The 14,396-nt window shown below is 52.7% G+C and overlaps 11 protein-coding genes across 11 annotated transcripts; 5 read left to right on the top strand and 6 right to left on the bottom strand.

Moving 5' to 3' along the window:
• Positions 1 to 6: 6 nt before the first annotated feature.
• Positions 7 to 786, bottom strand: MGL_4238 (uncharacterized protein; the record flags this gene model as incomplete). The annotated part of the gene is made up of 1 exon (XM_001728587.1): positions 7 to 786. A coding segment is annotated over one exon (780 nt), but the record flags the coding sequence as incomplete, so codon positions are not given.
• Positions 787 to 1,080: 294 nt separating this feature from the next.
• MGL_4237 (uncharacterized protein) lies at positions 1,081 to 2,161 on the bottom strand (the record flags this gene model as incomplete). Its single annotated transcript, XM_001728586.1, is given in 2 exon segments — positions 1,081 to 1,602; positions 1,616 to 2,161. 2 exon segments carry the CDS (start codon positions 2,159 to 2,161, stop codon positions 1,081 to 1,083), a joined length of 1,068 nt encoding a protein of 355 aa, XP_001728638.1.
• A 264-nt stretch (positions 2,162 to 2,425) lies between these two features.
• MGL_4236 (uncharacterized protein) lies at positions 2,426 to 3,505 on the bottom strand (the record flags this gene model as incomplete). The annotated part of the gene is made up of 1 exon (XM_001728585.1): positions 2,426 to 3,505. One exon carries the CDS (start codon positions 3,503 to 3,505, stop codon positions 2,426 to 2,428), a length of 1,080 nt encoding a protein of 359 aa, XP_001728637.1.
• A 340-nt stretch (positions 3,506 to 3,845) lies between these two features.
• On the top strand, positions 3,846 to 4,769 carry MGL_4235 (uncharacterized protein; the record flags this gene model as incomplete). Its single annotated transcript, XM_001728584.1, has 1 exon — positions 3,846 to 4,769. The coding sequence occupies one exon, from the start codon at positions 3,846 to 3,848 to the stop codon at positions 4,767 to 4,769; it is 924 nt and encodes a 307-aa protein (XP_001728636.1).
• A 140-nt stretch (positions 4,770 to 4,909) lies between these two features.
• Positions 4,910 to 5,413, bottom strand: MGL_4234 (uncharacterized protein; the record flags this gene model as incomplete). Its single annotated transcript, XM_001728583.1, has 1 exon — positions 4,910 to 5,413. One exon carries the CDS (start codon positions 5,411 to 5,413, stop codon positions 4,910 to 4,912), a length of 504 nt encoding a protein of 167 aa, XP_001728635.1.
• Positions 5,414 to 6,552: 1,139 nt separating this feature from the next.
• MGL_4233 (uncharacterized protein) lies at positions 6,553 to 7,341 on the bottom strand (the record flags this gene model as incomplete). Its single annotated transcript, XM_001728582.1, has 1 exon — positions 6,553 to 7,341. The coding sequence occupies one exon, from the start codon at positions 7,339 to 7,341 to the stop codon at positions 6,553 to 6,555; it is 789 nt and encodes a 262-aa protein (XP_001728634.1).
• Positions 7,342 to 7,671: 330 nt separating this feature from the next.
• MGL_4232 (uncharacterized protein) lies at positions 7,672 to 8,643 on the top strand (the record flags this gene model as incomplete). Its single annotated transcript, XM_001728581.1, has 1 exon — positions 7,672 to 8,643. The coding sequence occupies one exon, from the start codon at positions 7,672 to 7,674 to the stop codon at positions 8,641 to 8,643; it is 972 nt and encodes a 323-aa protein (XP_001728633.1).
• A 753-nt stretch (positions 8,644 to 9,396) lies between these two features.
• Positions 9,397 to 10,092, top strand: MGL_4231 (uncharacterized protein; the record flags this gene model as incomplete). Its single annotated transcript, XM_001728580.1, has 1 exon — positions 9,397 to 10,092. One exon carries the CDS (start codon positions 9,397 to 9,399, stop codon positions 10,090 to 10,092), a length of 696 nt encoding a protein of 231 aa, XP_001728632.1.
• A 372-nt stretch (positions 10,093 to 10,464) lies between these two features.
• Positions 10,465 to 11,328, top strand: MGL_4230 (uncharacterized protein; the record flags this gene model as incomplete). The annotated part of the gene is made up of 1 exon (XM_001728579.1): positions 10,465 to 11,328. The coding sequence occupies one exon, from the start codon at positions 10,465 to 10,467 to the stop codon at positions 11,326 to 11,328; it is 864 nt and encodes a 287-aa protein (XP_001728631.1).
• A 338-nt stretch (positions 11,329 to 11,666) lies between these two features.
• Positions 11,667 to 12,446, top strand: MGL_4229 (uncharacterized protein; the record flags this gene model as incomplete). The annotated part of the gene is made up of 1 exon (XM_001728578.1): positions 11,667 to 12,446. One exon carries the CDS (start codon positions 11,667 to 11,669, stop codon positions 12,444 to 12,446), a length of 780 nt encoding a protein of 259 aa, XP_001728630.1.
• A 160-nt stretch (positions 12,447 to 12,606) lies between these two features.
• On the bottom strand, positions 12,607 to 13,707 carry MGL_4228 (uncharacterized protein; the record flags this gene model as incomplete). The annotated part of the gene is made up of 1 exon (XM_001728577.1): positions 12,607 to 13,707. The coding sequence occupies one exon, from the start codon at positions 13,705 to 13,707 to the stop codon at positions 12,607 to 12,609; it is 1,101 nt and encodes a 366-aa protein (XP_001728629.1).
• Between the last annotated feature and the right edge of the window lie 689 nt (positions 13,708 to 14,396).

Here is a 14,396-nt window from a genome sequence, read left to right as displayed (position 1 = left end):
CGTCACAGTGCCATGGTCAAATGGAAGAAGCGACACAATCTTACCAGCCTCCGTCTTGCTCATCGAAGCGGCGCATGCAGCTTGCGACCCATTCATCGAGTATGTGTCAAACGCATACTTGAGATCTGGGTGCGCCTCGGCAATGCGCTTCGGCGTCTCGCTGTTCGAGTACTCATACAGCTCCGACGCACCAAGCGACTTCAGCCAATCGAGATGCTTCGCCGACGCTGTCACAATCACATAGGCACCAATAGCACGGGCCATCTGAATCACAAACTGGCCTACCGACGAGGCACCCGACCACACAAGCACCTTCAGCTTCGGATCCACCGGCGGGAGCTCGGTTCCACTTGGCTCTGGCAAGCCGAGTTGCTTGTTCTGAAACAGTCCAAAAAGAGCTGTTATGCCAGCTACACAGAGACCAGATGCCTCCTCATCCGACATCGAGTCTGGGACAGCCACAACGTACTCAGGCATCGTCGCAACGTACTGCGCAAACGCACCAACGCCAGCATCCCAACCACCGTGCAAGAAGCCAGCAACGCGGTCTCCAACCTTTACACTCGTACCAGCGTCGGGGGCTTTCTCAATCACAGTGCCCATGAAGTCGAAACCAAGAGTCGCGCCCTCCTTGCCAAAGTAGTCCAAATGCTTCCAATCTGTGGGGTTGAGGGCATTGCAATGAACCCTAACGAGGATAGAGCGTGGTCGAAGTTTTGGTGCCTCAACATGTTTCACAGATGCAGCTGACTTGCCATCCACAATCATTGCTTCCATTCCAGGCATGTTGAACGGTCTCGAAGAAACTGTGTCAGTCAAAACTCTCACGCAGGCGTTTGTAACTGTTTCGTATTGGAGTTCGGTCGAGCCACGCTCGTGTGGAATACATGCAGGGATTGGCCAATGGACGCTCATAATCACACATGGCACAAGCAGTTCTTCCGCGCACCTTACTAGAGACCCCTTCAATCTGGCTCGACAAAGTTCAATATCAGATCAGAGCTCTAATTTATCAAATTGCGCCATCCAATCGCTCGCAGCTCAGGCGCAGCTCATGAATCTAAATGCCATATTTTCCATCTACTCAATTTTGTACACTAGCTTCTCTCCAGACACCTTGTTGTGGCGCATAAGGTCAAGGCCACTCAGAATGCCCGACAAGCCACCCGTCTGAGGGCTCGTGCGGTTCGGCTTCACCAGGCCAGACGACAGCAAGCGGTAGAACAGACCGTCCTTTCCATTGCCAACACCAGCCATATACTTCGCATCTTCCTTGCAGTACTCTTCATCGAAATCAGCGGAGAAGATCTGAGTCCTCTGGCCCGAAATAGTGTACAGAACGAAGAACGTGCACTTAGCCATAGGGTTGGCCTCCGTCACAGTGCCATGGTCAAATGGAAGAAGCGACACAATCTTACCAGCCTCCGTCTTGCTCATCGAAGCGGCGCATGCAGCTTGCGACCCATTCATCGAGTATGTGTCAAACGCATACTTGAGATCTGGGTGCGCCTCGGCAATGCGCTTCGGCGTCTCGCTGTTCGAGTACTCATACAGCTCCGACGCACCAAGCGACTTCAGCCAATCGAGGATGCTTCGCCGACGCTGTCACAATCACATAGGCACCAATAGCACGGGCCATCTGAATCACAAACTGGCCTACCGACGAGGCACCCGACCACACAAGCACCTTCAGCTTCGGATCCACCGGCGGAAGTTCGGTTCCACTTGGCTCTGGCAAGCCGAGTTGCTTGTTCTGGAACAGTCCAAAAAGAGCTGTTATGCCAGCTACGCCGAGACCAGATGCCTCCTCATCCGACATCGAGTCTGGCACCGCCACAACGTACTCTGGCGTCGTCACAACGTACTGGGCGAACCCTCCGACGCCAACTTCCCAGCCACCGTGGACGGTACCTGCAACGCGATCGCCAACCTTGACACTCGAACCAGCGTCCGGAGCCTTTTCAATCACGGTGCCCATGAAGTCACACCCGAGTGTCGTACCTTCTTTGCCGTAGAAGTCCAAATGCTTCCAGTCGGTGGGGTTAAGCGCAATGCATTGCACCCTAACGAGAATAGAGCGTGGCTGCAGCTTTGGTGCTTCAACGTGCTTCACAGATGCGGCTGACTTGCCGTCCACAATTACTGCTTCCATTCCAGTCATGCTGTAAGAATTCAGACTGTTGTTACTGGAATTTGCTTGAGTTGACGCTTATATAATTTTGAATTGGAGTTCGAACGGGCCACGTGAAATGGATGTGCGCAGGGACCGTCCAATCGGCGTTTCTGGTCGCACGCGACACGACTCGTCATTCCGCGGACTGAGGACTCTTCATTCCTAATTGACTAGTTACTCATGTATGACCCGCCTAACCGTCCGCAGCTGAGGTGCGTGCTCATATGAAAAACCAAATGTGATATTGTCCATCTACTCAATTTTATACACTAGCTTCTCACCCGACACCTTGTTGTGGCGCATAAGGTCAAGGCCACTCAGAATGCCCGACAAGCCACCCGTCTGAGGGCTCGTGCGGTTCGGCTTCACCAGGCCAGACGATAGCAAGCGGTAGAACAGACCGTCCTTTCCGCTGGCAGCGCGGATCATGTACTTCGCATCTTCCTTGCAGTACTCCTCACTGAAATCAGCGGAGAAGATCTGAGTCCTCTGGCCGGAAACGGTGTACAAAAGAAGGAACGTGCACTTAGCCATAGGGTTGGCCTCCGTCACAGTGCCATGGTCAAATGGAAGAAGCGACACAATCTTACCAGCCTCCGTCTTACTCATCGAAGCGGCGCATGCAGCTTGCGACCCATTCATCGAGTATGTGTCAAACGCATACTTGAGATCTGGGTGCGCCTCGGCAATGCGCTTCGGCGTCTCGCTGTTCGAGTACTCATACAGCTCCGACGCACCAAGCGACTTCAGCCAGTCAAGGTGCCTAGCAGACGCTGTCACAATCACATAGGCACCAATAGCACGGGCCGTCTGAATCACAAACTGGCCTACCGACGAGGCACCCGACCACACAAGCACCTTCAGCTTCGGATCCACCGGCGGAAGTTCGGTTCCACTTGGCTCTGGCAAGCCAAGGTGCTTGTTCTGGAACAGTCCAAAAATAGCTGTTATGCCAGCCACACCGAGACCAGATGCTTCCTCATCCGACATCGAGTCTGGCACCGCCACAACGTACTCTGGCAACGTCACAACGTACTGCGCAAACGCACCAACACCAACTTCCCAGGCACCGTGGACCATGCCGGCAACGCGGTCGCCAACCTTGACATTTGTACCAGCGTCGGGTGCCTTTTCAATCACAGTGCCCATGAAGTCAGACCCGAGGGTCGTGCCTGCTTTGCCGTAGTAGTCCAAATGCTTCCAGTCGGTGGGGTTAAGTGCAATGCATTGCACCCTAACGAGAATAGAGCGTGGTTGCAGCTTTGGTGCTTCAACATGCTTCACAGATGCGGCTGACTTGCCATCCACAATCACTGCTTCCATTCCAGTCATGCTGTAAGAATTCACAGACTTCTACTGTCCAAATTCGCTCGAGTTGGCGTTTATATAATTTTGAATTGGAGTTCGAACGGGCCACATGAAATGGATGTGCGCAGGGACCGTCCAATGAACGCTCATATTCACGTACAATGCACGCGGTTTGTCCGCGAACTTCGCTTGGGCCCCCTTCATTCAGGTTCGGCAAAGTTCGTCACACACACGGTGCGTAGTCCTACCGCATAAGAGCGACCCAATCGATCGCAACTTGGGCTCAGTACGAGAACCAAAAATTGCACATACGTCCTTCTAATTGCGTGAGTGAGAGGAGCGGAGTGCGTGAAAAAACCAAGACATGGCCGCCGTTCACACGCTCTGGGCGTTCCAAGCCCAGCCAGCGACGCGTGAATTGCGCCAGCGCCAAGCACATCATGCCGACTTGAATGAGGCAGACTCATCGGAGGACGAGATCGACGACACGTCGCCGCTTCGTGATGAGGGCATGGTGTTCAATGGCTTGCGCGCATCGATGACCTCAGGCGGTCTTCCTCACGACATGTTGGCTCTTGCTGAGCAAGCTGAAGACAGACGTTGGCTCCAGTCGACGAATGTCGTAGCGCGTGCAGGATCTACACAAGAGACCGCGGAAGTGGCAACACGGCAAAGGACTCTTCAAGAGGCCCGACGTGCGGCACGTGGGCAGCATTTACCTTGGCGTGGACAGGCAGCGGAGGATGCTCGTCTGCTACGCGTCCTCGATGGCGTGCCGCCTCTTGGCAGCACAGATGATGCTGACCAACTGAGCGACTGGGAGGAGACGTTCGAGATTGCAAAACAGGAACGAATACGCTTTGGTGAGCGAGATATTGTGCAGATTGGACGAAGGCGCACGTTGCACGAAGAAGAACTGAGCCGTGCCGACGACGACATACAGCAGCGACCATCTGCGATGGGCATTACGGACGTATCACCCCTGCCTGATTTGATGCCGCCGCCGCCGCCTTTACTGGTTCCCACACCATGGGATAGCATGAGTGCTGATATGGATCCTAATTCAGCCTCTTGGTCAGATACATCACGCTCGTATTCTCGACTCAGCATACCCACGCGTCATGGGAATCGGCCAAGGACGTCGCTCCCGCATCGATGGACTCCGCAACGCATACCTGCAACCAATGCGGCTATAGCTGTTGCTGCCTTGGATCATGTGGCTCAACAATCGCACTACATGGGAGTTGATTTGGATGGGGATGTGGACGATATGGATACATCTATGTGAAAAATACGTAATGATGGAATATATGTTTGAACAGCTGGCTGGATTACAGACACACCATCCAGTCAAAGTCCCAGAGACGTTTGTACCCTGTATGATAGGTTGTTGAACAATTGTTGATTTTTTGTGGGCTCTGAGAATATTTAGCTCGGTGTGTGAAGCTGAGCACTGAGCCTCTCAATAAGAAAGCGGCGGCCTATGGGATGAATGGTTGCATTTTCAGCCAAGGCCTGATCAGCCTGGATCTGGGCAAGTGATTCGGGATTCTTTGCCTGCTTCACATCGGATGGCAGCTTGCGCAACGCGGCGCCAGGCATATACATAGAGTAATCGCCACCGCGGACTTGGCTATCAAGGAGAGACTGCATCACGTTCTTTTGTCCAGGTCCAACGCCAAGTTGAACGCCTTTTGGTACAGCGATAGGTGGTACGACGCACATGCCTGGTGTTTCGTGTTCTACAACAAGCGCAGCACCACGTCTCTTGTTCAAGAGTGTATTGGCACGGCTTGCCTCTTTCGCCGTCATGACACGGGACTTGAGTTCTGTTATTGAGGCACCTGAGCCGAGAGGCACACGGTACATCGTCTTTATGGGTTTCCGATTGGGAATCTGGGTAGCAGGGTTTGCCCAGTTCGTTGTGGGCATGCTAGGTTGAGGAGGGGGCGCATATCGTTGGGTAAAGTGGAAGGACTCACCCTGAAACGAGAACTTGATGACCTTCTCCACGGGCGTCGACAGGGCGTTAGCTCCATTTCCGCGTCTCTTTGCTACAGAAGAAACCCCACGATTCCATGAAGGGACCCGTTGCACTGGGCATGAACACACTCTCAGCATATTTCTGGTGCCACAGCGTTCACAAACGAAGTAAGGACGCTCTGTTCTTGAGGGCGAATGGGAGCGGATTGACAAACCGACGCTGTATGAAGAAGCGGTGTATTTTTGCAATATGTGTCACATGAAAGAGGTGGTGGAGTCGGGGTTAGCGCTAGAGTGATTGTTTCGCTTGAATCTCGCGCGTCTGAAACTTGTCCACAACACCGGGGAAGACTCGAACGCATACTGATCTTTAGCACACGAATACCCCTACCGGCCATATGAGTGCAGCAGAGTCGGCGGCGCCACAGCAACTTGGAGACTGGATCGAGTCCCTTCTCTCGAAAATTGAGAAGCGTTTCGACGAGCAGAACAACCAGGTCGTGGATCGGAGTAAGTATAGAGTATGGTTGCGAGCTTATGACAGTGAATGAGATGGCTGATCGCATTGATGCACTTGAGTCTTCAATTCAAGGTACGCTTTTCACTGGCTGAAACAATAGAACTCGTTCATGGCTCGGATGCAAAACCATCACCACCGTCGGAGTCACCAGCGGCCTGATCTCTCCCATACAAAGATGACGCATGTTGTATTGCCCACAATGACGCCGTGCGTACGCGCATGTGGCTGCGCAAGTGTCACCTTACATCCCTTTGCTTGGACTGGCAGTCTCTTTGCCTCTTTTTCTTTTCTCCTAGCCAGAACTACATGGACCTATGTAGTGCGGCGCCCAAACGTGAGCCCGTAGCCGTATACGGGTTCACCACGCTCAAGTGTCGGCCAGCTTTCGCCCTCGAACTGCTTCACGAGGACAAGATCCAACTTCATTTTTCCCAGCGCATGTGAAGAGGCACGTGCATTTACTGGTGCGTACGGCTGCAGTACTCGCTCGAAGCGGCGCCTTTGTGGTATAGACGGTGTAGGTCCCAAAACAAGAGAAAGCACAATCTTTGCATCAGCAGTCGCATCCTCACACGTGCATACGTACCTCATTGTCGCGTATTTCAATCACGCTCTTGTCAGCCTCAACGCCCTTTGCATAGACAGTCACGCGCACGTCCGAAGGCGTCTCGTAGTGGTCAATGCGGCAGTCGACCTGTGTGTCATCAGCGGGCTTCGGCGCCGCGAAGAGATGGCCATGCTCAGCCGTCGAACATGGTTCGATTTGAAGAAAGTCATCAAAATGTAATACTCGCCTTTTACAGCACGTGTATCCCTTTGAGCCTTCGTGGAATATTGGTGTGCCCTTGTGGAATTTGCACGTTTCTTTGGTTCGATCACGCTCGTGGATGTCTTCGGGTACAACATATCCACATCCGGTGCGCCGACATGTTGTACCGGCTGAGACTTTCACGAGAGTATCCGGATCACACGGCTCAGGCGCCGGCGGCATCGGCGCGTTAGTAGGCTTGGGGGGTGCTACCATAGGGGTAACAGCCGCGGGCTTCGCGAGCTGAACAGCGTCGAGCGATTTCGTAATATGTTCTGTCTCTGATGATTTCACTTTCTCCGTGTTTGTTGCAGCTTTGGGTGCCGGCATAGGCTGTGCTTCATCCGTGTGTGCGTCTGCTGTGGCACACCCGGGCAGCTGCAAGAATTGCTCAAATTCCAGCACAGGCTTGTTCGTGTCATTGCAACATGACCATGACTTCAGTCCCTCGTGGAATACCGGTGCGCCAGGGTGGTATGTACAGGGTCCCTGCGACGGTTGTGTTGTGTCGAACAGTGCGCCGCAGCCTCGTCGTTTGCACACGACCATGTTGAGCAAAAAGCGGCTCAGAATTTGTGGACTATGCGAGCTGCCCCCTCCAAGTGTAGAAAAATTTGGGCATATTTTTCCGTCTGCTTCTTTTCTATTCCGTTGTCCCTGGGCAGTCACATGTCATCTCCACACATGCAGCAACACACAAATGTCAGTTGAGTTGTGGTGGCACTGACGTGCCCCTTTTGCACGACAATTTGGCCTTTTGGCACGGTGCGAATGCCACAAACAAATGACGGATCGCATTCTGAACTGAGCACGACAAAATTGAATTCCAAAAAAAGGCGCGCGCCATCTCTGCGCCGTTCGTACCTCGAGTCTCGTCGCATGTCTGGCGACTCAGACGACGTGCAAATGCTACTAGATGCACTTGTGCAAGCACCCATGGCGGCGCGGACAATACCAGATTCTGCAACAAGCCATGGTCCATATCTTGCACCGACAACTGAATTCGTACTCGCAGCACCTAGTACTGATATGGACACGCCGTTTGCGTACGCACAGGACGAATCACGGGTGCGCGCAATTCTCGCATTCCTCTCTGACCCTGAGAAGTCGCGCACGTGCGCAGCGACGCGTAAGGTCGAGACTCCCGACTATTGCACAGTGATGGACTCAGAAGCTGTAGGAAAAACCCGCGGTGCCTCTGCACCTGTGGACAGCACATCAGACGCTGTGTACGCAGAACTTCACGCTAAGCAAGAACGGGCGGAAAAGCGACTTCGTCGAATGGAAAAGGAGGCACTTGTGCGGGATCGCCGTCGGGCCATTGAGCGCGTCGAGCGTATTCAACAGGTGGACATCGTCAAGTTACTTCCTGTATTGGAAGCACGTCAAGACCCACGTGCACGTCGCTCACACGCCGAATTGTTGGAGCACTTATCGTGCACCCATGCAAGGATATTGGCGGAGGCACAAGCTATATTGGACCGGTACAACAAACTCTTGCCGAACGAAACACGGCATGATCATAAGACGGAAGGCGTGACACAGCGCGCCAGACGTACGAGATCTTCCACAGCTGTCTCGCGGTCTACTCATCCTCGAACATCGATACCTCCGCGGTCAGCTGCAGCCTCTTTAGAGCGACTAGCATCTTCAAGGCAGTCGCGTCAACAAATGGCCCCATCGCTAGCTGAACTAGCTCTTCACACAGATACCCATTCTTCTTCGCGACGACCTGTATCGATGCGCCGTAAGTCTATGCTTGCTTTTGGCGAGTATATGCCCGAGATTGCGATACGTTCTGAACCGTTTGAACACGCCATGGCCTCGTGGCTCCAATCCAACACAACATGAATTAACGCGTTACTCCTTTTTTCATTGGGCGATGAGACAACAAGAGATCCACATGTATATTTCCTCGATACCAACGTGCTACCGTAGGACTGACCACGTTCCATCTTTTTGTATTCTAGATAAATAGCAACCGGCCAAGGGAGTCTGCACGAGCGGAGCTGAAGCTGAACTTGTCTCGCGCAGACTTTAGATTGTTCTTCTCCACGCCACTCGCCTTTCCACAGTGGAGCGCATTATGAGTGACACTGGAGCAGGGTCAACATCGTCGTCACAGCCGCCATTGCCGCTGACGCTTCAGCTGGTGTCTTCGTTCAAGCCCGCAAAGGTGTTCAAAGAGTTTGTTCAGCCAGATTGCCAAGTCACGAGCGTCGATTATGATGATCGTGGTGAACTTTGTGTAACGGCGTCCGATGATGAGACGATCCAACTTTACAACTGTCGGTCTGGCAAGTGCGTTGAACGTATGTACTAATGAACAAATCCAGGCATGTAAAGACACTTTACAGCAAAAAGTATGGCGTGCACCTCGCACGTTTCACTCATCGGTCCTCAGCAATTGTGTATGCATCGACGAAGGAAGATGGTGCGTGTCTGATATGCGTGTATAACTATGCATGAGAAGCACAATGCTAACATACTGCGTATATTCCTATTTTTCGTCCCATTCAAGATACGGTCCGATATCACTCGCTACATGACAACAAATATCTGCAATACTTTCGTGGGCACAAGCGGCGTGTCGTGTCGCTGGAGATGTCGCCAGTCGACGACACATTCCTTTCGGCAGCTGTGGATGACTCGGTAAGACTATGGGATCTGCGCTCTCCCGCGGCACAGGGCAACCTTCGTGTGCAAGGGCATCCAGTTGTCGCCTATGATCCGTCTGGCCTCGTCTTTGGCATCGCATTGAACGAACGCTCGTCTATACTCCTCTATGACCTGCGCAAATTCGACCAGAATCCGTTTGCGACCATCACCATTGACGATACAGCAGCCTTATCGCAAATGATGATGCCCCCCCGTATTCCCGTCATTACGTATCTCAGCTTTAATCAGACAGGTCAGTATTTGCTGGCCGGCACGTCTGGTGATGTGCACTATATTGTCGATACCTTTTCTGGCAAACTCATTTACCGCCTTACTGGCCATGTTGGACTGGAACGTGCTGATGGCGCCTCAGTGGGCCTTGTTCCGAAGGCGGGCATCAGCGGTCAGGAGCTGTGTTGGACTCCTGATGGGCGGATGATCGTGGGTGGTTCGGCGGCTGGACAAGTTCATGTTTGGGCCTTGCCAGATCAGCCGCCAGCAACACCGCCTGTCACGCTTCATTCAACTACGACACTACAAGGTCAAGAAGGAACGCCTCGCGTCGTAGCGTTTAACCCACGCTGCGCGCACTTGTGCACGGCTGGAACCCAGGTCGCATTTTGGCTACCAGATTTGTCGTGAAAGTCGGTTGGTATGAGTGAAGCAGGAGCTTTGTCTCATTCTGTTAAGGGCTCATTCACCGAATGAAATAATACGCACAGCAATGTTATCAGTTCATATACCTCACAGCCCTGATATAGTCTTGCGTTGTTGCCACTCTAAACCCTACATCCTAGTTTCATATAACAAGGGGATTCTACCATGTGACAGAAGTACTTCCTCCACTGCTCATGCACCAACATGGGCGTGCGTGTTCGCTCGCTACTTGGACGGGTCTGCATGGAACATTGTGTAAGTGCAAGGCGTTCTCTTTCTCTCCACATATATCTCTGCATCTCGTGGGAAATAGTCCACAGCATGTTGCAACTACTTCAGCGTGGAATACGTGTCCCAATGAAGAGCTACGTGCCGTGTGCGACAAACACATTCCGTAAGGCGCGCGCATGGCCAAGATGGGCTGCATTTTATTCCTCGGCGCCGCCAGCGTCTCAAGTGTACTGCGGGAAAGATGACACGCCCCTGGTACGGACGGAATACCTGAGTGATAAGCGTATTTGGATCTTGCACATGCTCGCCCAAGAGACCCCAGATAATCGACTTACCCACACATTTATCGAGCACGGATTGCTTCCTGCGCTTCGTGACGTCCGGATGCACTGGGCGTCCTGGGTAAAAGAAAGCAACACGGCTGATGGTGCTGCTCTTGTGACGACGGCGCCGATGGACAACAAGATCTTTTCGAACGGACTAGACCTGATCAATGCTTTGCGAGATCCGCACTTTTTTAATGACCACCTCAATAAGCTCTTTCGCGAACTACTGACATTCCCTATCCCTACAGTGGCATCCGTAGGCGGGCACGCATTCGCCGCCGGTTTTACTCTTGCACTCGCGCATGACTATCGAGTGATGAATTCTGAACGCGGCTACTTGTGCATGAATGAAATTGAATTTGGCGCTCCGATCCCAAAGGGTATGTTGGGTGTTATTACGTCTGTCGCTCGGCAGCCATCATTGCAGCGCAAAATCGTCCTGGAGGGCCATCGTTTCACAGCGCCTGAGGCTCTTGAGCAAGGTCTGATTGATGCTACATCGAAAGGTCAGCAAGGCACGCTCGATGTGGCTGTGGCACTCGCAGATCGTCTTCGTTCACGCTGTGCCAAGAATGCATGGCAAGCGATCCGCGAGCTTCTGAAGGAAGAGGCGATTTTGAGCCAATACGAACCACCAAAGGCACATATTACTGTATCAGTATAGAGGTGTAATCTTCATTTTGTCAGTATGTAGTAATTATCGTCCAAGGGAATAGGTGAAATAGCCCCTACTTCTCCGCTGCCTCCTTGCTCCCATGATCGTGAGAAATTAGACGTCTAGGATAGTGGTGGGATTGCATCAGATGTGGAGGTCTCCACGCGGTCACCATGCGACCAGAGAGTGTCCGGTTTCGACTCGGCACTTGATATGTGGGGTAGCAGGCGATGCGTATGTTGGGCTGGGACTTCTCCCCGGCTCCACAAGAGCAAATAAGCGACATCAGTCATGTATCCCCACTCTCCGACTTTTCTCACCAAAGAGGTAAAAGTGTCTTGTTCTCGATGTCGACCGAGACCAGTGTGTACAAGGCTCGCGAGGGAGACATACCTTTGTTGCGGTCAGAGTTTCATGTCGAGAAGCGCATCTGGGTGCTCACTTTGATGGGCCAACAGACGCCTGATAACCGTTTGACGCACTCGTTTATCCAAGAGGGTATGATTCCTGCTTTGCGCGACATCCGAGCACAATGGAATGCTTGGGTCGAGCAGGATGAAGCAGAGATGGGAGCTGCTTTGGTCACGACAGCTGAATTGTCATCAAAAATATTCTCGAATGGACTGGACTTGTTTAATGCAATTGCTGATCCGCACTTCTTCAACGACTACCTGAATGCTATGTTTACTGAACTGCTGACATTTCCCATTCCGACCATCGCTGCTGTTACAGGCCATGCATTTGCAGGTGGATGTACGTTGGCACTCGCACACGACTATCGAGTGATGAACAGCAAGCGAGGTTATATTTGCATGAACGAAATCGAATTTGGAGCACACATTCCGCAGGGCATGCTGGGGGCAATCAAGTCAGTCGTAAAGACTTCGCAAACAATGCGAAAGCTTGTTCTGGAGGGTCATCGGTTCACAGGCGAGGAAGCATTAAAAGACGGGCTCGTTGATGCGACCGCCGACTCTGCAGAGGCGACGCTCCGAGTTGCCATGGACATGGCGGACAAACTTCGTTCCCGGTGTGCAAAGAATGGTTGGCAGGTAAACAAGGAGCTGATCCATCGGGAATCACTCGCAATGCAATTTGAGCCGCCGCGTGTATCAGCCAAGATCTGACATTGTCGTACATACATGTGTAGAAGAAAAAAATGCATAAGTCAGTATGAGTGTATGAATACATCCGTGATTACTCGCGAGGCTAGCAGGGAAGGAGAAAAAAGAAGATAAACTACTGCACATGGGGACTGCTACCCGTACATGTGCCGCATCGCGTTCGTTACGCGGATACCGAGGGCGTTGCGGCGCCTTCAGGGGAAGCACTAGCCGTGATGCTCGTTGATGGAGCGATTGGGTCTGGAGCTGGGGAATCAGTGATCGAGTCAGTGTCTTGATCAGGAGTGGATGAAGACAAGCCTTTTTGCTTTTCACTAAGCCATACAGGAGTACGCCAAGTACGCCCACCAATACTTAGAATTTCGCGCGTCCCGGGGTGCCATGCGCGAGGCTTTTTTGTCCCAGATGACCGCTCTAACGGCACGATTGCGGGAATGAAATTGGGAATCCGTGCCAGCGGCAAGATGTCGGGTAGGTCTTTCGACGTAGGAATCGCAGGATACCGAAACACAGCATCCGGTGAATTTTGTGCGACTTTGATTGAGCTACTAGCAAGGGAGCTTGATGTGGCGGGCGAGGTCGTGTTGGAAGCATTCGTTGTTCCTTGTCTCGACCGCTTGGACGGAACAGCTGTGGCAGATGATGACGACGACGATGCATTGGTGGTGGATGTAGCTCCAGAGCGTCCACCTCCAGCGCCTGACGCCGATGCGCTTTTCGTAAATGTAGCCGGCGTCGATGGATGCACTGCAAGGTTTTGTGGAAGATCCGCGGTCGACATGCCACTGTCAGGTAGGCGATACACGGGTTTCTGACCCTTGGACAAACCCTTGCGCCAGCCACGACCTGGTCCAGGAGCCCCACGAGTCTTGAGCCCCTTTCGCCGTTTTGCAGACGGCAAAGCATCGAGTTCTTCTAGCGTTAATGTCGCAGCGACAGCCGATATAGAACCGGGCGGCGGTGCAGTGCGTCGCTGCTTTGTTGCTTTTTTGACCTTAGTTGTATGTGGTGACTCGGTTGTCGTATCGGCGGTTGTGTCCAGAGCCATGGATTCGTCTGCAAGTTCGTCTTCCGATGAGTATGTCATTTCACTCCGAACAGACATGTCTGCATCGTGCCCAGGCTCAGAAGAACGAGGAGACGCCGTTGCTTCCTTCGTTGATGCTGAAGCTGAATCAGTCGATGCTTGCCTCGATGCGCCACCAGCACCGCTGGCGCTGCTGGTCGATGGTGGCACACGTAGCCGCACCTTGAATGTCGTCATGTAGGTAAGACAACCAAGTGCTGAACGAAGAGTTCTGCTGAATGGAGGTGGGAGAGTCGATGACGAATACTCTGTCACTCTTTCGATCACTCACTGAAATTTAAAGGGGGCATGTACATAAAGGCCACAAGCTCGCATATGGGACAGCATCATCTATGTGGAGGCATGTCGTGCCGCCGTCTTCGCCTGTTGGACAACTCGGCGTCGGCTCTTCCGAAGAAGTGAAAGTGCTCGACGAGCACTTTTTGCTTCGTGCCGCTGTTGCAATGCTGAGGCCAGCTCTGCATACAATGAACAACGCGCACTCCGCGTGCGTGCGTAAGTGGAATGGGTATGAGTATATGGAAGAGCCAGCGCCGCCATGTGCCAGAGGGCATGTGAATCCAATGAAGTATCCCACTTAGTGGCCGTACGCACGAGGATTTGGAGCGTAGCAAGATTCGGTGACATTGAATATGTATCGAAAAGATTTGCCATACGTTTGAGCAAGAAAGATGCCCTTGCCCTCGCCTGGTGGTGTGCAGGCGGCAATATCGACGTCTCTGTCGTCCTCTGCCGCACTATGGCCGAGTCACTGCTAGGCTTGAGTGTCGTTGGTGTTAATGATCGTTTCGCTGTAAGCCACACACACTCGTACATCCGGCTTAAGATCCATGCACGGTCCTGTGCGCCCATGTCTTCACACACCT

The sequence above is a fragment of the Malassezia globosa genome (genome assembly GCF_000181695.2).
Source record: "Malassezia globosa CBS 7966 chromosome Unknown mgl_sf_18.1, whole genome shotgun sequence".
Classification (NCBI taxonomy): domain Eukaryota; kingdom Fungi; phylum Basidiomycota; class Malasseziomycetes; order Malasseziales; family Malasseziaceae; genus Malassezia; species Malassezia globosa.
The sequence above is the reverse complement of the archived record's forward strand: the minus strand, read 5'-3'. Positions and strand labels throughout refer to the sequence as shown.